At 42.3% G+C, this 25,437-nt stretch overlaps 1 protein-coding gene across 1 annotated transcript; it reads left to right on the forward strand.

Moving 5' to 3' along the window:
* Positions 1-826: 826 nt before the first annotated feature.
* Positions 827-24,664, forward strand: LOC118769184 (1-acylglycerol-3-phosphate O-acyltransferase ABHD5-like). The gene is made up of 9 exons (XM_036516212.1): positions 827-854; positions 8,250-8,321; positions 16,235-16,279; positions 19,386-19,472; positions 19,633-20,005; positions 22,006-22,154; positions 22,728-22,839; positions 23,614-23,800; positions 24,539-24,664. The coding sequence occupies exons 1-9, from the start codon at positions 827-829 to the stop codon at positions 24,662-24,664; spliced, it is 1,179 nt and encodes a 392-aa protein (XP_036372105.1).
* Positions 24,665-25,437: the final 773 nt, after the last annotated feature.

Consider the following 25,437-nt stretch of genomic DNA (forward strand, 5'->3'; position numbering starts at 1 on the left):
CTTAAAACTAATTTCACATTGACAGTAAATATAACCAACACTATGGTCTGTTTTCAATGGGTCATTGGGTGTCTACACTTTAATAATCACAGGCTTAGAGGGCTGTAGAGGAGAATGACATGGACACTATTTGCAACTCTGTTTAAACAGTACAAATGAATGAACGCCAGCTCGCCAGGTAATTATGTTTTATTGACGACTGGAGCGTCGGACAGCAAAGCGGCTATCTGCACAGTGCTGGTTGTACAGGGTGAAATAGACTTTCCTTCATTTCGTAACGTATTACATAACGCCGCCATGCAGCAATATTGACATACTGAACATATGACGTTACCCCTGCTGTTACCGACTCCTGATACGCCGGCGTTCAAAGATCCTCGAGCTAGGAAACCGTAGTCATCGATTTGGAGTTCAAGGGCAGCGCGGTAAGGTGACACTGCCTCAACATTTCATAGAGGGATCACATCATCACCCAGCCCCACCCCACCCCCCCCATTCTCTGATAATGGAAATCTGACAGCTAGGAGTATTCATTAAACTATGTGTGCATAGTCTGAACTGTGACATGACCTTTCCATTGGATATCCTGGCTGCTGTCTTGCACTTTGTAATTTTTTGGACTTTTATAATGTATATGGGAAAATTGTATTGTGTGGTAAAAAATATGGTAAAAACATGTCAGAACATGACAGACACACTGTGTAGATCATTATACACAGGCAAAGATCAAAGTGTTAAGCATACTGAGATTAATAAGTGGTGTCAAAGGGGTGAAGTGCTTCCAACGATTTTATCAGTATAATTTCCTTAAGCACATACGCTGAAGATGATCTCTGACAACCAGGTGATCTCTGGTAGGAAGGAATGAGAATATTCAGATCTGACCTAAGAAGAGCAGTGAATGTGAAAACTGCTAGTCTAACTATGCGGCAGAGAGTAACTCCACCTCCTTTTTCAGAAGCTTTGCCCTGGTTAAACTATAAATTTAAACAATGGCAAATTTGAATGGAACATTTCTCAGACATCCAATCTGAAAAAAAAAATGTTTCGATGTTTCGATGTTGTCGAATGTTTTGGGCAGAGAAAAACAGAAGTTGATCCTTCAATGAAGAGTGTTTGTTACAAAGCATAACCACTAAAAGCAGGGGGGAGACCTTTAACCTCTGTCTGTAAATGTTGATTGCTACCACCCGTACCATAGAACAGCACTGATAACCACATAAATAGAAAATATATGTTTTGCTAGCAATGCATCATGGGTACTGTTGACACCATACCTACCTCAGATGTACATCGTGCCCCTGCCACCCATAAAAAGGTTCTCTCACTGGAACTCTAGCCCAGAAAGAGAGGGAGTGACCCCCACTGGAGGACAGGACAACCTTAAACCCTCTTACAGAGCAACATTACCCTGCTTGGTCAACTCTCAGACTCCCAGACAAACACATTACAGTGCAAACGGCTGGCAGCAATCATCTCTGACCTTGATTCGCAGGGTCCTGTCACAAGTCTTTTCGTGTTCAGATGGAGCCCGGTGCATGCAGGGAACAGATTAGTGTCCCAGGGCAAATTCTGAGAGACATGCACAAACCGACAAGCTCGCTTATCAGGAAAACACAGCGGACTGATAACAGCACACTGTTGCATGCAGCGCATACAACACTCCGAATATGAGGTGGGGGACTGTTTGATTATGCTACATTTAGTTCATTGTATTGTCACAATCGCCCGAGAGCTCTGCTTTGATGAAGCATTGCGTAACAAGGTCACTTCAGCATGAGACAGACCTGACCCAACTTGGTCACAGAGCCAAAGTTCTACCTCACTCTGTCAGTGGTTTCCAGGGCAACAGGCTTCTGAGGAGAGTATAGCCTCAAAGAGTGTGAAATGGGCAGGCTTGCCCTCAAATCAATGATTCAGTGACTTCCCGGTTGTGTCTTAAAATATTTGATGCGTGACCAAATTTGCGGATGCTACCCTACTAGCAACGTAATGGGAGAAACTCAAGTGTTGGTCTGGTATGAAAGCACTCGGTTCTGTTAACACAAGGATCACAGACCCACTCTAACATCTAAGGCTAGGAATGTAGCGATCATCTTTTAACCAAAACTGTTTTGAAACCCTTGTGAATTCACAAAAATAAAATACCTATACACTAGAAACTGCCTCGTATCTGCTAATGCTCCTGTACATGCCTTTTTCTACTCATGTTTAGACCACTGTGATGGCCACCTCTGTTCTGGACAAGCCTCAGTATGTACACCAGTCACCCGCCAGGGTACTGATACACGCACCAACATGGAATCGCATCACCCCAACGCTGTGTAAGAGACATGGGCTCCCTGTCTTGCTTACACTACAAGGTACTGCTATTGATTTTTAAAGCACTCGATAGGCTACAGTAAGTAAAGTGACTTGTTACAATTCAGCCTTCCCACACAGACGCTCTGTTCATCCGTTACCAGCCGACTAACTGTGACTTAAAGTAATCTTCACTTTGTGGGGGATTAGAGTTTTCACTGCTTCGGCCCCCGAAACTGTGCATTCCGTTAACTCAGCAGACTGGAGACCGTGAGAACACTGTCATTTTCAAATCTAAGCCCAGGAGTCATCTGTTTAGTCAGGCATGTTTTTTATTTTAAGTTGTAACACTTAATTTGTTTTTTATTATTATACTCCTCCTCTGTTTAACATGATTTGAGCTTCTCTCTGTAGCTCTGCAGCTGTATACTCTTATCTGCTTATGCCCCGATATTTTTATTCTAAATCACTTGAATCGAGTGGGAATGCAGGTATTCTTTGTGACTGCATGTCCAATGACCTTGGGTTTTTAGAAAAGCACATAAAATTAAAATGATAATTAATATTATTTTTAATTTGTGAGAACTGACATGTCGAGACCATGAACAGTCAGTAAGACGCTGACATTGCTCCCTGTTAATTGTACAAAACGGTTGTTCAAATACAAACATCAAGGCCGTGCAGGGCAAATTTAAGAGTATTTCAGTTTAATTATCCCGCAACCTTTCACAGGACACACTTCTCAAGCAATAAATGACCAGAATAATTAGAGAAAGTCCATTTTTTTCCCTTTTTCTTCAGTGAACATCTGTAGTCATTATCATCTGTAAGTGGACTGATTTTGCAGTGAATTGAGTTTAATACCCTGCCTCATTAACACCTGCGCAACCTCTACATGGTAACTCCTGATATGAATGAACCCACAGATTCAGAACTGACAAGACAGACCTAACCTGGCCTCTGAATAGAATTAATTATCCGAGGGTGGATGGTATGAAATGACTCACTGTTTCACTGTAATTTTTGACATTTATCTTATGAGGGGATTTTATGGGTGATACGCAAGAGATAGTGATTCTACCTCCCATTCACCCGAGTGTACATTTTCAAGAGTTTGTCATTTAGTGCAAAGTGTACAGACTGAAATGAACCACCGAAATGCATGTGTTGATAGCTGTCTGCTTTGTGCATATACTTTCAATGGAGTCTCTAACCACACTGCTTACATTTTGGCACAGCGTATTCTATAGATAAGTGTGTGCATTATCATTCACATCTGAATATACAGATTTAATATTTGGTTCTAAATGCTGCGTGCTGTGGTTGAACTGTGTGTTGTACGAATGAATGGGAAGTAATGTAATGTAAATCCATACAACAATGGGACCTATTTGGGTTTCTGAAATGAGCTGCCATGAATCCTACTGCGAGATGAGCTATGCATGTATCGCAGCACGAAATGTAGCTGCCACTCATGAGATTAGCATTGCCATGACAACTGTGAATTCCTGCGACAAAGGCGCAGTTAATTGCAGATGTACATTTGAATAGTGCTCACATGCAAAGTAATAATGCGATTTGAATGACTGTAAACAGCGCTGTTGCGATGTCATGTTTACATTATCCAATGCCACAGCGACAGCAGTTTAAGGTGGCATTTGTCAAAATGTTTAATGCTTTCAGAGTTAGGAACAGTGCACATTATCTTCATCCATGGCAAATTCCACAGCTATAACATAGTTTATATTATACATATTATCTATTTGCACAGGTGCATACTTACTCATTAACAAAGTGGCCAAGAGTACAATGAAGATTATCCACCTGGGATCTGAGCCTTCATCTTTCAGATCAGAAGTCCAATTCTCTGAGCACTCTTCCAGGAAGCCACCCACAAACATGCAAAAGGATTGCGGGGCCTTGAGTTAAAAATGCTCAAATATTTGCTTTTAGAAATGCCAAGAATGACGCACTTGAAATTTAGCACCAGCTGAGAGAGAGCGCTTTGGCATGAGGTCTGCAGGATGTAATGGAGAAAGGAAATGCCGCTGATGTAGATATGCCTGCAAGTCAATCCTTTCACGCACGCATCAAATCAAATGTCTTCGATCTCTTTACTCCGTGACATCGACAATTACCCTTTCCGTTTAGCAAAGTGTCATTTGACATCCTGTCTGAATAATACGAGCAATCACTTCCCTGCGTCTGCAGCAGAGCTGGGAGCATATGTGTATACGTTACATTGTTGTCATTCAGCAGATGTTCTTATCCAGAGCGTCTTGCATAGGTTACAATTTCATCCATTTATACAGATGGATATCTCCTGGGCCAACTGTGGGTTAAGTACCTTGCCCAAGGGTACAACAGCAGGGAGTCAAACCAAAAACCTTTTGGTTATGAGCCAGACCCTTTACCATTACGCCACCCCACAAAAATATTGCAATGTGCAAGATCATCAGATGGAAAAATCATATGCCTATTAGCACACTACCAATATCATTTACTCAACAAAAGTCAAAACAGGCTGGGAAAAAGCCGACACAGTATGCAAAGTACCTTCACCCACATCGAGTAGTTTTCTGTGCAAGGTACCCGGGTCTGTTCTGCAGTGAGTGAAGTATGCATGTCATAGGGCCAGGCGTGTGGTTGTGAAGGCCACATGTGGGATCCCTGCTCAGGCAACACCTTTTCCACATAAACAGCAGAGAGGCAGAGACAGACAGAGAGGGAAAAGTTGGAAGATTCAACAAATGTGAGCATGACCCTGGGCTAAACTTTGAGCAACTTCTTGGAAAGCCTGCAGCAATGCCAGCTAATGAGCTACTGTTGAATGTCACGCTTGTTGAGGAAATTTGACATGGAGAGTGCCAACTGCCAACCGAGCGCAGAGCAGTTCCCCATCTCCCCTCCTGGGGGCACTAACATGAAAGCCCTGCCAAATGCTGACAGAAACTGACATCCTGAATACTTTTATACCTCTGAAGTCTCACTCAAAGTCTGTATCATCAGCTTGTTTTGTTCTCCTTAAGGACAGTCAATAGCCATTCAGTGTAGCCAACTTATGCAAAATTCAAAAATATAAACACAGCAGGTTATGTTTCTGAGTTGATGCAAAATAGTGAAAGGAGTGATGTTCACAACTCCAAAATAGGTTGATCGATCATGTGTTCTCACTGAGTCACTGATTTGAACCAGTTATAGTGTTCTATTACGGAGAGGAAAATATACTGTTTCTTTATATGAGTCAGTGAGGGGAACTTATAATAGCGCCACCCAACTGGGAGCACACCTGACTTAGCTGTCCATGGTTTACAACAAGACCCTCTGCTCAATTTGACTCACAAATAAGGCTGGTTGAATTTAGTGTCCAAATTGCTGGGACAAATGAGACAAACTTCTATGATTTCAGTAATTACAAAGACAGCCACCTATAACCAACACACTGCCATGGGAATTTAATGGACCTTGATGAATTTGGAGCCTTAGTTTTTTTTTTTTTTTGTCTAAGTAAAAATCGATTAAAACTTTAGAAAAGTCTATCTGCACATTCATTTGCAAACCTTTATGGTTAATTTGATTTTCTCAGCTACCTTTTAATTTGATATGCTGAGGAACGTTTTTAATTGGGTAATTAACATACTTGGCTTTCTGTTCATATAGGCCTATGTGTAGGTATACTTGTATTCACTCTCCCCTCCTCCTCTGTTCTGTAAGCCAATTAATACCCTCGCGAAATGTTATTAACCACAGAGAGAGAGAGAGATCTAGTACCCACAGTGAGTATCAAAGTCTCACATAAACTTGTTCTAAAAGGAAACATACAGAATGTACCCAATTATTAGATTGAGAGCTCCAGTGGAATAAAAACCTGAAACGTATCATAATCCAGGACCAGTTTGCCTATCAGAATTAGATCATTTACTTCATCTTACTTCTAACCTATGTGTAAACCTCCCAAGTTAAAACAAGCATAGTAAACTGTAACCCTATTATCTTGATATATTTGTTAAAAATGATTCAGACGGGTCGTCTGATTTATATCATTGACGCATTTTGAGACTATTTCTGGGGGCTAAGCACACAAGGTACTGGAACCATATTACTTCTGTTGGTTTTCTTCTTCTTATTCCATCACCATCTCCCACGCTGATTTGGAAAACTCACAGAATTTGGCAGGCAGGTGGGGACCTATTGCCAAACTCCCCAATCCAGCAGTGCGGGGATTATCAGTGGCAAGGCTCCTTAATATGGACAGCACACACGCACACTCCCATTCACAGCGCAGCACAGTTCATGAGGCGTGCGTTACAGCTGCTGTCATTCAGGTTCAACAGGGGAGAGACATTTCTGCGTTTGCTCAACCTCTTTTGCACTGGTAGGTGAATATATAAAAAAAACCCATTCACAAAAATCCCTTCCGCGCTGTCAATAAACGCGGTCCTCACAGGCGTTTCATTTCGATAAAGGGTCTCATTTTGCGCCGCTAATTACAGGATAAGCTCATCTGAAAGCGGCTGTCAGTTTATTTTCGCAGTACATGTCATTTCTTTACGAGATGAGATTTGCCAGATTTGCGCGTCAGGGGACGGAGACGGAGGGGAGTGGGGCGCGCTATCTTTCTCCCCCAGCCCCAGACGCACAGCTTGGTTTCGCGGAGATAAGCGAAGGCCCAGCGACTGTGCCTTCACCACAACCATCGGCTACAATGGCTGCCCTGGCGTAGCCGTTTGTTGTCGTAGGAACAGCTGCAGCCCCGCAGTCCCCAGCAACACCTTGTTGTAGAGCAGCAAAGGCAAGCTCAGGAAATGTCATCTGATGGACTGATTAAGATGTGTCGAAACGCGTAGCATTTTGTTTTCCTGTTGTGTATGAACGTTTAATTGGATTTAATTTGGCTTTGTAATGTTATACACACTCCCAGAACCAGGCAAAAAAAGAAAGTAAAACAAAAAACCTTTGCTCGACTATCTATTGTATTTACGCCTGAATCTTATTTTATTATTTTGATACTGTAATGCTGAAGGGGGAAAAAAATGAAAAAAAAAAAAAAAAACCCCATGAAGCTGATGTCTCGTATCTTGTTATATTTGGACAAATATCGTGTAGAACCAGATTATTATTTTCATGAGTCATATAAAGTTGTCTTCACAATAACATAAATAGTCCCACTGCTACTCTGACATTCCAGCAATTTAAACTGTCTGCAGCAGGAACATGTACAAATCAAATAACCTTATATCTCTCATATCATATGTCATTGGGTGTGAATTCAGAACTACAGCACATCCATTTCGATATACAGTATACTGTGTTGCCTTTACTCATGCTCCCAAGACTTTGACAGTCTCCGTGGCTACCCTGTTGCCTGGATACTGCTCTCTGAAGCTTGCCCCAATGTAATTACCTGAGTATCATATGCAAGCCACGGATCACTCTCTCAAATAACAGCATCACAGAGGTGTCAGGCCGTTTTAACATCGCGAGCCAGGAGCTAAAATGCCTCTCTCCTTGCCAGTATTTACAGCTCAAAGGAAGGTCAGAAATACCTTTATGTGATAAGAGGTTGCGGCCTGTATACACAGAGTGTGGTACAGAATACAATGTGCACAAAACTGACAATATCAGGAAGTTAAGTCTTCTGGTATAACATTATGCACCAAAAACATCAGTGTCAAAGCAGCACATAAGGATAATATTTCTCTATCACGAAACAGAGACCTCTGGTGAAAGAAAATGAGCTTGTAAAGAAAATGAAGTCGCATCACCCACTGTGTTTATTGTTGACATCTGTATTACATAAAGGAGAGAAGTTCCTGTTTACAGTGGTCACAGTAGCAGTGACGCACATTCTGTGCACTTTGACCCCATTCTGTCTGGGCAGTTGTAGCATCAAAGCGGTGATGGGTATCAGGGCGCTGGACTGTGTCTTCTGCTGTGTGCTTCTGTAGAGGTGTGGTCTAAATCAGGAACGGCCCCCGGGGGCCTGATGCTGGAGAAAAACAAGCGCAAAGGCCTGGCCCGTGTGTTCTTTTTACCTCACTGTGTGCGTGCATGTGTGTGTGTGTGTGTGTGTGTGCCTCGCCCTGTCCCCTCAAACTCACATCGGAGATTCATTAGTCTAACAAGTGAAGACATGCAGTCCTTCTCTCAAACCATTCATCACATCCCAAGCATCTTCACATGCAGAGGATGTTTGCAGTTCTTTGAGGGTGTTTTTTTTTTTGGGGGGGGGGGGGGGGGGAGATAACGTATGACACATGACAAAATATCGGATGGACATACAAACACGCACACACACACACACACACACTCTTACACATAGACACACATTCTTACACATAGGCACACATGCACACCCCTTACACATGTATTCAGACACACATGAGACATCCTAAAGCCTACTGTTGAGGAATGGGGAATTAGTAAAAGTATGCTGAGCTTTCATCAGTGATGTCCACTCTCAGATTGGCCAATACTGCAGTGGAAAGCGGGATCTCTATTGAATATAAAATATTACTTTTTCAGAGATTCGGTCCTAGGTGCTATTTGGCTGCCTTGATAAATTTAAATAAATTTAAAGCACTTTGTAAAGCAAGTTACTTGCCAAACAAAACATTCTGTTTTAAATTACATCTGACCAGAATGATGAAACATGGGGATTTCATCTAAAGCCCAGCTTGGAGTTTGTATTCCTCAAGAAGGAAGGTACAAACTGTAATTGCTGGAGATCCCAAGGCTTTTCAAACAAAAAAATACCCAGAAACATTATATAACCCCTCAGAAACAACTGGGCTGTTTAAAGGTGAGCAAACGTGAACCTTTTTTGCAGGGTTCCATCCTGGGTGCAAGAGCCATTGGCTGTTGGCCTACAGGGAAAATATTTACCATGCGGAGCACCAATAAAAGCAAATACTCGCTCAGCAAACATGGTTATAGACAGAGAGGGGGTGGCTGCCATACCCTCACATGACCATTGTCACAGTGAAGAATGTCAATGACAGCAGAGCTGTTTTGACATGTTTTACACACATATTTTACATTTCTCGTGGGTCACTGGCTCCAGGCCAACTGCATAATCAGTTTACATATTGTGTCCCGCTGGCCCTTTCATTTGCATAGAAGTGGGTGGAACAAACCAAATGCGTATAAACACCAAACAAGTGAGTTCAGGCCATCATCAGACTGGTGCAGTTTGTTAAGTGTTCAAAGGAAAAGGTATTAAGAGTACTTAAGAATACTCAAATTAAATAATTTTGGGTGTGTATAAAAGCACATAAGAATCGTATTTAATGACACATTAAATATGTAATTACTGCTACTGGAAATTTCCCTGAAAGATTGAAATTATCTTTGTTTTTGACACATATTTTTAAAGATAAGTAGACAATCCTTCAAACAGATCAATTCAAATGGATTTTTGAAAAATGGGGTTAACTTTTCATGTTAATGGTGAGGAGATTATGATAACCTAATTTCCAAGTACACAAATTATTATGAATAAAAATGTCATGAGCATAATAAGGCCTTTCCATTTTATGAGAGACAAAAGTGAGCAGCGCAATATCTCCCAAACAGAGTGAATGGCAGTCAAGTGAACAAAGCTCTTGTATGACTGCAAGAAATTACTAGGTGACTTGCTGGCGCCATCTGTAGAGCAACTCCTGCCACTGTCACTTGTGACGAACAGTAGCTCTTAATGTGTTCTTTGAGTGAAGAGGGTTATTGTAAGATAATTTATGTACACAAAGGCAAATTAAAATAAATCCACAGTTTAATTCATGTAAATACAAGGCTGTGAATTTCAGTGAAACACACTGTACTAATCTTAAACTGAAAGCACATAAAAACGTACTCCTATCCATTCAAAATACACATTTAGTCCTGTTAGACACTTGATGCAGAAGAGGCATGAATCATTTTTATCAAACTCTATTATATGATGTGTTTTCAGTGATACGTGTAAAGATTGTCTTGTATTCATGCCCCATACAATTTCCTTGTAGATATTAACATTGATCTGTCTGTAACTGGAATATAATCACAACTGCAGTGTGTACAGGATTTTGGTTCAGCTGCCATCTTGGGGGTCCACTGTGCCATTACCTCCCGCCCTGCCCCTGGAGAGAAGAGCAGAAAAAATTCTGCTGCAGCCGCTGGTTGTCTCCTCTCCTCTGGGACGTGACACTCCAATTATCGTGTCATTTTTGGCCGCCAGGAGTGGGGAGGAGAGGCAGCGTCAGCGCAGTAATTTCGGCCGCGGCAGACCTTTCGTGTCCGCTCAACGGATGCCTTCAGCGCGGAAGGGCTCTCCAGATTAAAAGGGGACGTTATCCAACAAGAGACCGGAGGGGTGAAACCTTTTTAAATTTTAAAGCAAAAAAAGAGGCGAGGCAAATTGAATTTAGCACACACTGCACCATGGGCCTAAATACCAAATCTTTGTGTATTGACTCCGGCAATGTGAACACTGGGACTGGGACAAGGCCCGACACCCACGTACAATCATTTACACTTGGATATCGGTCATCCACCTGTATTCCAGTATTTTTACTGTTCCACTGTTCTAATAGTTCAGAGGGTTCATTTATAGCCATAGAAGTGGCCAGGTCACTGTGGGTTGTGAAGTCAGCTTAGCGCAATTATGGTGACTACTATTAAAAGTTATTAGTGTAAATAGTCTAATGTATACCTCATCCTCAGTTTCACCAAGTAATGCCCCTTGCAGCTTATCCCACTTTTAGAAGTGGGGTATGGATGTCCTTGTCAGCCTCCCATTTTACCTGTTTGGTGTAGAGAAACTCATTGTTCCATTTTTGTATGGACCTTCTTACTGTGAAGCGAATGAAAGAAGCCCTCCACAAACTGATGTCTAATCTTGAGGCCGTCATTAGTGTGGCAGTGCTGCTCTGAGACACGAAATGCCCAGTTATTTACATAGCCTGAGACTAATGAAGGCAGCAATTGCACAGGAACCACAATTTTCATGTCACCACATGTTTATTAACCAGATGACTTTCTTCAATGTGGAGATTCCGGTGTTTTCCTACAGAGAATAAACCTTGGGCTACACTCTGGAAATAGTACACTGCTGGCTTCACCTCAACGCCCCCCATTAGTTTTACTTCAAACAAAGAAGAAGCAAATTAATTTCCAGTGACCCGTGCTCTTTTTGTCTTAAAAGCTTTCATTAGCCACCAAATTATATATTTACAAGATAATAAATTATCTGCTGCTCAAAAACACTGTCAGCTAACACTGCTATGCTCCAGACAACACTTACTGTGTTTAATTTAGCTATTGTAGTCTATTCTGTCAGTTTTTCAAGTATATTCTGTCAGTTTTTAAGTGCCAGATGAATTAAATTCTGGTCATATATTACTCTAATAATTGCATGCTTGTGAGTGTGCGACGTTTGCTTTTTGAGAACATGGGTGCACTGAGCCCCTGTGATACAGGGCTGATAGGGGCTGTTGCACTGGTCTGACACTTGGGGAATCACAGTGGCTTAATGGTCAAGCTTGCCACAATCCACCAGTTTTCACATCTCTGGAAAACATTGCTATGCTTTTTTTTTTTAAATGTAAAATGATCATATCTGTGTTTTGTACTGAAAGTGAATGGTTTTAAAATGAGGACATGCATAATATTGTTAAAACTTACAACAGAGCTTAATAAATGTATGAACACTGTATTAAATATACATTACCTAGACATGTATTGCATCATAAATATGCAATATAATGATATATAGATAATATTTCTCCCCCTTCATCATCGTTTTACACAAAGACAGACAATGACAGAGCGAAACCATGGTTTCTGACACCAAGCAGACCTACAGGAGCATCATTCTGTGGTAAACATGGCCACCTCCTCAAAGGCCCTAAAGGCCCTTTTCCTGTTCAGCATACCACATCCATAGTTTGACCATAACACTGCAGTGCTTTCACACATTTAGATTTTATCCATGGACTGCATCACATTGAAGACATGGATGCTCATAACTGACATAAACCTGCCAGTTGTATACATGGTTAAGAATTTCTATGTAACAAAGGCAGTGGGCACTAAAGTAAAGAAGTGCTCCACAAAGCCAAAGTACAGGGCCAGACTCTCACCAAACTAGAACTATACATTATCTTTGTAAGGAGACACTAAAATAGAGCAATGGGTCATCTTTGTAGGGAAGGCTAAAATAGAGTGATATGTCATCTTTGTCGGTGGGGGAAGTCCAAAATAGTAGCCTGCCCGCAGGCATATATATATAATTTAGGATACCTAATTCTAAGTCTGGACAGAATCACCCTAACCAGGTTGGGATACTGCAGGTGCATCCCTTGCCTTCAGAGATGAGTCCTCTTGTCCCTTCCTTGATTCCTTGGTGCTAAACATTGCGGAAATGAGGAAGAGAAGCGAGGTGAAAAGAGAGAGGTGCCTCTGAGGTAATGCGCTGAGGGAAATAGAGTGTCTCTTTTCAGTTCCTCAATTCCATATGATGTTTAGCAAGAATCCCCTCTTCAGAACAGATGAATGTCATTGTACTCCAACTGCTTAGATGTACAGTTGCAAGAAAAAGTATGTGAACCCTTTGGGATTACTTGGATTTCTGCATAAATTGGTCATAAAATATGTTCTGATCTTCATCTAAGTCACATCACTAGACAAACACAGTCTGCTTAAACTAATACCGCACAAAAAATTATAAGTTTCCATGTTTTTATTGAACACAACATGCAAACATTCACAGTGCAGGGTGGAAAAAGTATGTGAACCTTTGGATTTAAAAACTGGTTGACCCTCCTTTGGCAGCAATAACCTCAACCAAACGTTTCCTGTAGTTGCAGATCAGACCTGCACAATGGTCAGGAGGAATTTTGGACCATTCCTCTGTACAAAACTGTTGCAGTTCAGCAATATTCTTGGGATGTCTGGTGTGAATCGCTCTCTTGAGGTCATGCCACAGCATCTCAATCGGGTTGACTCCAGGGCCACTCCAGAAGGTGTATTTTCTTCTGTTGAAGCCCCTCTGTTGTTGATTTACTTCTATGCTTTGGGTCGTTGTCCTGTTGCATCACCCATCCTCTGTTGAGCTTCAGTTGGCCGAGAGATGGTCTTAAGTTTTCCTGCAAAATGTCTTGATAAACTTGGGAATTCATTTTTCCGTCGATGACAGCAATCCGTCCAGGCCCTGAGGCAGCAAAGCAGCCCCAAACCATGATGCCCCCTCCACCATATTTCACAGTTGGGATGAGGTTTTGATGTTGATGTGCTGTGCCTTTTTTTCTCCACACATAGCGTTGTGTGTTCCTTCCAAACAACTCAATTTTGGTTTCATCTGTTCACAGAATATTTTGCCAGTAGTGCTGTGGAACATCCAGGTGCTCTTTTGCAAACTTCAAACGTGCAGCAATGTTTTTTTTGGACAGCAATGGCTTCCTCCGTGGTGTCCTCCCATGAACTCCATTCTTGTTTAATGTTTTACTTATTGTAGATTTGTCAACAATAATGTTAGCATGTGCCAGAGATTTCTGTAAGTTTTTAGCTGACACTCTAGGATTCTTCTTCACCTCATTGAGCATTCTGCGCTGTGCTCTCACAGTCATCTTTACAGGACGACCACACCTAGGGAGAGTAGCAACAGTGCTGAACTTTCTCCATTTGTAGACAATCTGTCTTACCGTGGACACATGGACATCAAGGCTTTTAGAGATACTTTTGTAACCCTTTCCAGCTTGATGCAAGTCAACAATTCTTGATCGTAGAGCTCTTTTGTGCGAGGCATGGTTCACATCAGGCAATGCCTCTTGAGAACAGCAAACTCAAAACTGGTGTGTGTTTTTTATAGGGCAGGGCAGCTTTAACCAACACATCCAGGTTGGCTGACTCCTGGCTCCAATTAGCTCTTGGAGAAGTCATTAGCCTAGGGGTTCACATACCTTTTCCACCCTGCACTGTGAATGTTTGCATGTTGTGTTCAATAAAAACATGGAAACTTATAATTTTTTGTGCGGTATTAGTTTAAGCAGACTGTGTTTGTCTAGTGATGTGACTTAGATGAAGATCAGAACATATTTTATGACCAATTTATGCAGAAATCCAAGTAATCCCAAAGGGTTCACATACTTTTTCTTGCAACTGTATATAATACATTGTCCTGACTTTATATGTTATTTATGCAACAATAAAATATGTATGGAATGTGGCACATACATGAGGTGCTCCTAATAAAACAGTGGCAAAAGATATAATATCTCTATATATAGAGATATAAAGATATTTTCCTATATATATAATAAAAGATTCAATGCAAAGCCATATGTCATCTTTATACGAAGGGGCTGGGGAGGTAAAATAATAGAAAAGAAATAAATGTTACATGATAAATAAATAAACGTTAATGATCAATGATTACAAAAAGGTTAATTTTTCCCACTCTTAGCTCCAGAGGTTTTAGATTTTGAGTGCTAGACTAGCACAGCTCCTATCAACTACGCAGATTACTCAGACATAGAATTCTGGTGGTTCACGTTTTATATAATTCATTTAAATGCAAAGGAGGATATATGTGCATGAAATTATGCCTTCCTCCTCTTATCTGCAGACCAGAATACTGAATCAGTGCAAAGAGCCATTGGAACTAATCCAGAACTTGCACTATCGAGTTCTGAGGGATTGACAGAGCTGCAGTGTTGGGACAGCCCCACAAAGCCATGCAGCAAAATCCGACGGAGCTGAAATCCTAGGAAGACTGGCTGTCACTCAAGAATTTCAATGAAATTAAAGAGATAAGGCGAACGTTCATTTTTATTTTAGTTTGGCATTCACGAGCCTTAACTCATTAGTGGTAATAATGACCAGTCATACCATCCTACTACAGTATTAGACCCTTCAGTTGGGGAACATCTACGCATTGCGCAGTATGTGCCCTCGATTTATTCATACCGCTAATTGGATAGTGGGGGAGACACACGTGATCCAACATCTTGTTTTTCCATGCTTTAATAAATAAACAAATGGTATACTTTCATTTTAATAGCACTGCGCACAGCAAAGTCACATTTTTTTCCAAATATAAGTTACTGTTTTTTTCATGAATAGTATTTTTCCTTTTGTACACAACACTTAACGACTAGTAGCTCTTGAAGAGTTTTAGAAGTTCGACACTTACGGACTTATGACTGGGCCCTAACGATATGACAAATCTGTGTGAGAATTACACTGAAAGTACTACATATTCCTATTAATATGGTCTGGAAATATGTATTTTTGGCATGGTGACCATTGCTACTGGAGTGGTGAGTGAATCTGCTGGATTTAATTTAGTAGTACTGAATTTAATTAATTCCTTAGCTTGGGTGTAAACTAAACTTCAGGTTGTGTAAAGTGCAAGCGTCATAACCCCGCCCTTTAGCGGTTTAGATTTTAGCACCATGAACGTGTGGTGGCCATCGCCTTCATTCCATGTGAACAATGGCTGATAGGGTGGTGTCATATAATAAAAGGTAAGTTATTACGATGTATATCTGTATTTCGCAGACGCTCTATTGTAGGGTGATGTAGACCTTTGGAGCATTAGAGCCCGATTTCAAATACTAATTGCAATTAACTAAATAGCCTACAAGGCAACCACATAAAAGACACGGCAGAGCTGTTTTACATAAAGTTTGTTTGGCATGTGGTTAGTGATCAGCTCCTGGGGCCTTGATTTTGGTGACATGGACTAAATTTATATGGACCTACGACGTTCAACTACTAGCTACAGCAGCTTGTAGGTCTGTATATCGCGTCGCATCACGTCGCAGTCTGCTAATTGATGATACACCTAATGCACAGAACGAATGAGAGTGTTTTGTAGCGGTTAAATAATTGTAAAACGAAATGGTGAAAGGCCCTTAGGAGGTTGTTGTTCTAGCCTTGATTTGTGTTTTTATAGAATATGGTGCTAGTCAGCAGGCTATTTCTAGCGCCAGCGGAACATTACCTGCGGGCAAGCAATCTATGTGCTTTATTGTTACGTAGCCAGATGACTTTATGTACAGAGTGCACCAAGTTCCTGAAGCAGGGAAACTGCTTTGATACGTTCTTCAAATAAGACTGCAGCATTGTGCAAAACCGAACAGAACAACCCAGGCTCTGCATTTCAGCAGCAGTCTTGTCTTTGAGTCTTGACAAGTACATATCACAAAAAACAAATACACCAATACACAAAATCATCACCAATTGAACATGGAACGACAGTAATGTCAACAAATTGTAGGGATTACGCAACCCAATGCAATGCTTCACAAATCTGGCCTGTTGCCTGTCATGGTAGTCATTGTGAAGTCTCCAATTACAATTACCCTTCATTTATGCTGTTGAACATTTCGCCATCATAGTGCCTTACACTGTCCTCATTCTCGGTAATGGGGACTAAATGGATTTGTTTCATGGTGATATTGTGCTATTTTTGTACAATTGTGGCTGTGTCTATTGAAGAGATTATCAGGAGCCTGCCATTATCAGCAATGTTTTCTGAATCTGCCTGTACTGTTTGTTTTTCAGACTTTGCCAATGAGTATCTCATCCTACATAACACTGAACCTACAAAGCACCATTGTGGTCTTTCATTTGCTTGATGAATGCATAACTTACAATTGCACACAAAAATCCTTTTTGAGAGGCAGTGTGATATGCATTTTTCAGCAATTGCAGTGCTTTTCAAAGGCATATGAAGTGATTCCCAGTACAGTGCACACTTCATGTACCCATTCTTGGTACTACACAATATACAAATAATAGGCTTTGCCTCACAATATGTTGGGTGCGTATTGCTGAATTCGACAATCACAAGCAGTAGTTTATTCAGTTATTATGGACAAACTCACTTACTGTTCCTCTGATTTTATGAGATTGGGGTAAATTCTTGACCATAGACCATGGCCATGGCCCAATGTCCACAGCTTGCTCTGTATTGTTACAAAATACAGCTGTTTCTGGACAGCCTTTTATATTGTCAGGTAAATGGTGTAGGTTATATTGCTATGCATTCTCTCATTGAGGAGGACATATGTGAGAGCGCTGTTTACATGTAATGTCATAATGAAGCACCTTTACTTTGCCAGAACAGCAGTTATCATTTGAAATTGGGCCATATAGGAGACCAAGATATTTAATTTTCAGCTTATTGTGGGCTTTTGTACTAGAAGTTTTGCACTTTTATTGGTATCTTTTGAATCAGAAAAAAATGGTCTCTTCTGTAGGGCCATCTAGTGTTTATTATAGGTTATGCAGTCATTTTGAGATTTATCTGATTTGCCAATACTTAACTGGGAAAAAAACTAAAAAAGCATCAGCTGAGCCTCTTTTTTTACCACATTAAAGGTGAGAAGAGCATTCGTGTTTAAATATGAAGTCTGTGAAAAGTCTGTGTTAAGTTTAGGTTAGGTTAGTTGTTAAGCAAGGAAGTACCACCACCCTTACTGTGAAGCTCCTCATAATGGGGACAGTTCTACTTTTAATGTGGCGGTAACTGTGGGAAAAGCCTTTAAGTGCCCAGCTGCCTTTGAGTGGGCTGTTCTTTCACAAGGAGCAAGGTTAAGATACGGTTCGAAACAGGTCTGGAGGGTCACTGCATCTCCAGGCTTTTATCCCAGCCAGGCACTTAACCATCTGAGTCAGCTAATCATGGCCTCGATTGAGAGCGTTTAGCTTTCCGCCTCGGCTCTGAGAGTGTTGGTTTAAACAGAGCTGGAAAACCCTGTGGATCGAGGCCCTCCGTGTCCCTGAGTGGCTTGGCCCTGGTTTTAAAAGGCGCGGTTTGTAAATGGCTTAGCTTGGCTTCTGTCCTATCTCTGCTGCCTCCTCCCCTTTTCACTTTCTCTCACGCTCTCATCGCTAAGTACCTAAGTGAAGTCTCTGAACGTTAATGGCGTCTGCTAAAATGTTAATAGCCTTCCCTGCTGTGTAGCATATACTGTATGTTCCAATGTGCATATATAAATATGGTAATTCATGGAAGTCAAGGGCGGAGGAGGTAATCAGCACGCTAATCAGCAAGTTACATGAATTAAGTTATGAGACAAAAAATTATTCATGTCAGAATGTTTCTTTTAAAAGGAATATCAATACTTCCACAGTACACAGTATGATAGACAGCTGTGCTTTCATTGTGGTCTTGCTTAGATGGGTTTATTGTTCATATGCTTTATGTGTTTTCTGATTGCAGGTCCAATTCCATTACCTCTGCGCATCTCTCTTGGCCAATACTGTAACATGACCATGTTAGTTAACAGGTCTTATCTGTACCAGGAAAGGTTTGCTTTCTCATTTCAACAATTGGTGTAGACCCTTATGCAATGAGTGAGATGTCAGTGAGGTCTGTACTGTGTTAAATTGCTACTCTAAGAATGCTGAATGTTAGGAATTGTATTTTGGTCTTTGTAGAAAATGACCACAGTATTTTTTTCTGTGAAAGTGTTTATATCACCTTGTCAGCAGCATTAGAATTATAATTGGTTTCTAAAGCCTAATACAAAGTGATATATTTCTTTATGAAACAGGGAAGTCTAGATAGGGCAGTTAAAATTATGAATTAGTAAAATATGCGGTGTTCATGTTTACAGGATGAAAAAATAGGGCTAGCAGCAAGCCTTTGTTAGGGCTACCTCCATATAAGGAATATCTGTTCGGTGAACGTGCTTTCCGTACATATTCTGGAAAAAATGTAAATTATTTCAGTCCTACGTGACAAATGTTGATAAATTATCTCAGGGGGTCAGAAATGTCCTCTTGTACATCATAGGGCCTTAACCCCAATTAATCTCTATTTTGCTTAATACCAAGAAGAGACAGTTGGTCTATGACTTGCACCCATTTCGGAATAGAAGTAATCATTGAATCTCGATGATTCTATAATGTCAGCCTGATGTTTGATGAACATTAAATGAAGTTTGATGGTGGTTTTTTTTGGGTAAATATGGTGTAATGTTTATGTTGTGTTTGCACCGGGTGCAGATAATGTGTGTGTGTGTGTGTGTGTGTGTGTGTGTGTGTGTGTGTGTGTGTGTGTGTGTGTGCATTGATGGCTTGTGTGCACGGCTACAGGTCCTGGTGGCTGGCCAGCTGGCTCCCATCCTGGTGCCCCACGTCTCTCTCCCGGCTGAAGGACTCGGAGGACAAGATGCTACAGTGTAAGAGTTTTCCTTCCTGTCCTTTCTCTCTTTTTTTCCACTCCTCCCATCTTCCCCTGCTCTCCTGCATTCTCATTTTCTCTTCATGTTGGTATCTGCTTCTCATAAAGCATTTCTCGTTGAGGTAGACGCACCCTCGTCTTTTCCCCTTCTCTGACAGCAATAACCAGCAAGTTCTCCAAAAGGCATGTAAAGATCTCCGGTGGGAATGCGATCTGGACGCTGGCGTTTAACGAGAGCGCGGAGGGCAGGACCCCCTTGGTGCTGCTGCACGGCTTCGGGGGAGGGGTGGGCCTGTGGGCCCAGAACCTGGACGCCCTGTCCCGGGAGAGGACGGTCTACGCCCTCGACCTGCTGGGGTTCGGCCGGAGCAGCCGGCCGCGGTTCAGCCGCGATGCGGAGGGGGCCGAGAGCCAGTTCGTGGAGTCCATAGAGGAGTGGAGGGTGGAGGTGGGCGCCGAGTCCATGATCGTCCTGGGGCACAACCTGGGCGGATATTTGGCGACTGCCTATGCGCTGCAGTACCCCTCCAGGTCAGTGTGGTCATGGGAGCTGTATGGGTTTGGGGCGTGGTTCACCAAAGCGTTGGCTTGACCTTGTGCTTCTTGATTGGATATGCAAACGTCATCTCATTCCGCTAGTCATTTTTGTGAATGTTTGTGAAGGATGTGAGCATTACCTTGATATTAGAGTCTTTAGAAATGTTATTTTTGTAATAGAAATGTTACATTTTTATCCATGGAGCTGTACTTTTCCTCCCTATAATGCTTCTGTCGTACTTCAGGAGAAAAAACTGCTCTCTGTGAGTTTTGGTAATTTGATCCAAATTCCTAATATGGTATCACATTTAGAGATCAGGAGCCCTTGAAGTAGCTATTTCCTGTGCTGAAATGGGGATCTGAATGTCCTCATTGGCTCCTAACAAAGCAGCCGATGCTCTTGACATCGAGCCTCGTCCGCTGTCCTTGCCGTTGGAGGTGTGCGATTTTCTGCATTGATGGCTCCTCAGTACTTAGCAGCACAGAAGAAGGGCGATTATTCTATCCGGGGGAAGTTGACATTTTTAGGTGTTAAATTGGCCTGACGCACTTCTCGACTCGGAGCGTCGTCACCGTGGGAGTTCAGCAGCACTGCAATTAGCCTGTGCAGCCGGCCCTGTGTGACTCATCGGCTCTGCTTTGGTGACATATTGAAACCTCTCCACCGATGCTAATCGTGTCTGTTTACTGTTTTCTTCGCTACCCGTTTTCAAGGTCTCCCCTTTGTGTGTGTCTCCCCGACTCGCAAGTGACGTTTTTGCAATGTGGCCGCAACATAGCCACAACATTGCAGAAACGAGATTGCTTTGACTGTAGTCTCTGTCACCCGGACTTCTGATCTGATGTGTCTTTATCCAGACGTGACTGACAGAGGTGCCCCATCCAGTAGATGCCCTGTAACATGGAAATTGGTGCTGAAGTATTTTTTCATCAGGAAAAGCAGAAGAGCTACTGTGCCTTCTCAAACGTTGCAACAAGGTGTACAAAGTCTATCTTGTGTCTCTCCAATATTTGACATTTGAAAATAAAGCTGGAATTATCCAAATCTTTTGACATTTGGGTTTCCGGGCTCCTGGTGGATAAGGTGCACCCACTGGCATGGGGAAAAGACATTCCAGGTCACTGGAGTGTTCCAGCTATTTATCAAAGGCTACAAAATGTACATTTATCCTGTTGAATGCTGGTATCACATGGTATCACTGGTATAGTGAGTTGTCACATTGGTAGAAAAACTGTGTAGAATTACTGTGGTTAATTGCACTGGGAATGAAAATATTATGAGTAATAAATATAATAATATAATTTATGATGATATTATTATAATTATAAATAATAAATATTTTGTATGATAAAATAGGATGATATAGTCAGAGAGGAGAAACAAGTAACTCAGTGTGGTAGAATAGAGCTGAACAGGCTGTTTCTAAAGTCAGACTGCCACTACATGAGTGTTTCATCACAGGTTAATTGTCTTTTGAAAGTGTCTCGTTTAGTATTTTTAGTGAGCACACTCTGAGCATTAGGAATTCCCACTAAAACGTCAGATTGTGATCGATGCTGGCTAACTGTGGTGGTGAAAAGTGAGGTTAGTCTGATTAGAAAGCAACCACGCTGTGAATTTATTTGTAATTGAAGCATGTCTCCCATGCCTTTCAGCTGGTTCGTTTTACAGCCCATGCATGTACACGCACTGTAATGGCGGTACAGTATTCTGCCAGCGTGCGGAAGTTGGACAAAATTGCAGAAACGCCCGTATAACAGCCTGTGACATGTGAACAGCTCAAAGGGGATGATCCTGTGTGGGTCTGTCTAAATGTCATTACGTGTCACTGAAGTCTCGTTGTTTCTAACCCCCTCCAATCTTGTTCCTTGTCACGTGACCTCTGACCTCTGCTCCCGTGATCACTGTGAGTTAAAGGGTGAGAGAGAGAGAGCGCGCATCCGGTGGCCTCATCTTCTGAACACCTGTCCCCCAATCTACCTCATCCCTCCAGGGTCAAGCACCTGGTGCTGGTGGAGCCATGGGGCTTCCCTGAACGGCCTGTCACCTCGGATGCGGGATGGCCCGTGTGGATCAAAGCCGTGGGGGTGGCCATGGATTCCTTCAACCCCTTGGCTGGACTGAGGCTGGCAGGGCCGCTGGGTAAGCCTGTCTCCCAAACGTCTCACGCAGTGAGGGGTGGTCCCAGTAGCCTTGCCCTGTGTTCAGGTCAGGCTCATGTGAAAGAGAATGTCTAGTCATTACATGACAGGCATTTAACAGACACTCTTATCCAGAGCGACTTGCATGGGTTACAATTTTTACATGTTATCCATTCTTACAACTGGATAATTGTACTGAGGCAATTGTGGGTAAAGTACCTTGCCCAACAGCAGTGGGGAATCGAACCAGCAACCTTTTGGTTACAAGTCCTGCTCCTTACCACAGTGCTACACTGCCGTCCCACTCATAGCACATATAGTATGTCGATGCTCCACTGTTGACCTATAGTAACACTTCTAGAGCAGTGTTAGGTCATTATTGAAAGCTGACTGCTGACAAAGCCTTGCACTCATTAATTTAAACACGTAGATCAACCAGCTCATTAGTTTCACAGTGTGAAAAGAAGGTGACACCATGGCTGCCGACGGTGTGCTTTTTCAGTGGACTGACGGTGTCTGAATCGCCAGCTGTGATTGTTTCTCTCCCTCTCTCTGTCTCTCGGCTGCCGGTCAGGCCCTGTTCTTGTGTATGCAGCCAGATCAGACTTCAAGCAGAAGTTCTCCTCCGTGCTGGACGACGATACGGCCACAGAGTACGTCTACCACCTGAACGCTCAGACCCCCAGGTACCGTAGGCATTCAGAACCCCGGTCTTGTGCCAGACAGTTGGAACAAACAGATTCAGCAGATTGGCACCAACTCTGTTGATTGTGTCCTTGGTCCTTCAAAAGCTCTCCTAGTTGCTGTTTTTTGAACGTTTTGCATTAGGTAACACATAAAATATAATGGTACAGCAGATAGATACTATGTTTCACCATAGGTTACAGGTCAAATGGAAGTAAAAGCCATTCAGAAGAATTGTATTAGTCGTTTATCGTTCAGTCTTTAAAAGTTGCTGAACCTAAAGCGTGATGAAATACTGTGTTACTGTGTGGCAGAGAGAATAGACTGTCCCATGGCAGTGCCAGTAGGCCACTGTCAGCAGAAGTGAATGTTCTTATCACATTCTTTACCTGATTGATGCACAGCAATAAGGTAATGCTAACATTTCATTGTATTATATGCAGTGATGACAATGATAATGTGGATAGAACAGCAGGATATTGATTTTTGGAAACCCATAATGCATTTGAAGGTGTGTCATCTGGTGTCCTGTACACACGCGCATTGAGCGATAAAATCCTTCCTCTTAATATGATTGACATGATATTAGCATGCTGACGCTGAGATGCACGACTAAGTGCAGGTTCTAGGGTTAACCTTCAGTTATTAACTGGAGCACTCCCAGAACGTGATACGAGGTGACTTCATATCTGAGAGAAAAAAAGAGCTGAGGTAGATTGAGACCCTCCGGAGCAGCCCTTCTCCACGGTGACGGGTTTGTGCTTGCTCCGTGTCAGCGGGGAGGAGGCCTTCAAGAACATGACCGTCCCGTACGGCTGGGCGAGGAGGCCCATGCTGCCGAGGCTCGGTCAGCTCCGCCCCGACATCCCCATCGCTGTCATTTTTGGCTCGCGGTCCAGTATCAACTGCAACTCGGGCAGCGCCGTCAAGGAGTCCAGGCCGAAGTCGCGCGTGGAGATCGCAGTAAGTTCCACAGCGTACTGTCCTGCTCTCCCTCTCTCAGGCTGTGTCTCACTACCCCGTCTCAACACATGGTGCTCTCACGTTGTTTCTGTGAACGCTGTGGGAACACTGGCGGAATTGCCACAGGGTTATGCCAGTGTTTTGACAGCATTACATGGTTGGTGGGGCCAAACCGTAATCAGCGTTGAATAATACTGGCCTGTCCAGTGTTACCTCTCTTCCATATTGATGAAAAGCTTCAGAAGCCATCTAGGAGACCTATTAAAGCCTAAGGCCAAAGCCAAAGACTTCAATTGCCTTTGGTTTTGTCCTGTAATTATGTTATTGCTGTATAGCATTTTTAATACCTTTATCTCAAAACAGCTGAGCTATTGTGTCTGGTTATTGAATAAATCAGAATGTTTAGAATAAAGGCAATGTTCTCTGTCAGACATTTTATTGAATAACATTTGAGCTAAAGATGCATGGTCGTGCATGGCCTCCAAATAGGGACATTGAGTTATTTCTAGGATAGGTTTATCCTAGAATGATTCTCTGTTTTGTCTTTGACAAGAATGAAGTAAAAATGTGAATAGTCTCGACGTGGTATAGTGTTCATCTTGTATAAATTGATATAAACAGGTCTTATAGTGAGAATATGTGGAAAAGAGTAGACTCTTGTTGGTAATGTATGTTTACAAATGAACATAGAGAGCCACTTCTCGGAGTCTGCAGCCCTCTTCCTGTTTTCCTTTCTAGGTCATCCGAGGCGCGGGTCACTATGTCTTTGCTGACCAGCCAGCTGACTTCAACCTCAGAGTCCTGCAGATCTGCAACACTGTGGACCAGGAGCTGTTTGTGAAGAGCAAAGCAGAACAAAAGTAGCTTCTCCCCAATCCCCCGTCTGTGTTGTATGATATTCTCATAACCTGTAGGTTGCAGCTTCTGTGTCCAGGGAAGGCACAACTTTTGGACCTTTTGGGCTAGTCACTTGTCCGAAAATTTTGTCTGGCGTTACCTAGCTGTGTTAATTAATGAAATGTGAACTCTAAATGTTGCTGGATAACTGGGTCTGCAAAGTAAAAATAAATGAAAAAAAGTATTGCTGTAAAAACTCTGGTCTCCAGGTCGTGGATTGGAAACCTGAATACAGCCCTGCATTGGTACCCTTGAGCAAGGTATAAGCAAAGTAATTTACCTCATTTACCTAACTGACCTGAATTGCCGCATTAAAAATTCAATAATGTGGAATTTACACAGTCCACAGCTCTCTTAATAATGAATGGGATCTAGACTGTGCTAAGGTGAGAGCTGCGAGTGTTGTAAGTCACCCTGCATCAGGGAAAAATAAATAATCTATCGTAATGGGGAGTTAATTGGGCCCAACTGATGAATCGTGGGTGCAGAGAAAAGAGGATTAATAGCCTGGCGGTGCGAGCAGCTACACGCTGTCTTCTGACAAAGATGCGGACGGACACTTGACTGAATATCAAAGGTGCCCGTGCCTGGAGGAGATGTGATTGCATGTGAAGTGCGTCAGTCAATCTCGAAATCAAAGTACGCGTTTCCTCGCTGCGCTGGTTGGGGGGGGGTTAACGCAGCGAGTGTGGTGGGACCATTTCGCCTGGAACAGAGTTGAAATGTCGGTCAGTCTTGGC

The sequence above is a fragment of the Megalops cyprinoides genome, chromosome 21, assembly GCF_013368585.1.
Source record: "Megalops cyprinoides isolate fMegCyp1 chromosome 21, fMegCyp1.pri, whole genome shotgun sequence".
NCBI classification, from domain to species: Eukaryota; Metazoa; Chordata; class Actinopteri; order Elopiformes; family Megalopidae; genus Megalops; species Megalops cyprinoides.

Excerpts from the sequence above, each read along its gene's own strand:
- LOC118769184 (XM_036516212.1), top strand. The coding sequence starts at position 827 with ATGATCTCTGACAACCAGGTGATCTCTG. Across the intron at positions 855-8,249 it reads TGACAACCAGGTGATCTCTG|AGGTGTGGTCTAAATCAGGA; the intron begins GTAGGAAGGAAT and ends GTGCTTCTGTAG. Across the intron at positions 22,155-22,727 it reads GAGGCTGGCAGGGCCGCTGG|GCCCTGTTCTTGTGTATGCA; the intron begins GTAAGCCTGTCT and ends GCTGCCGGTCAG.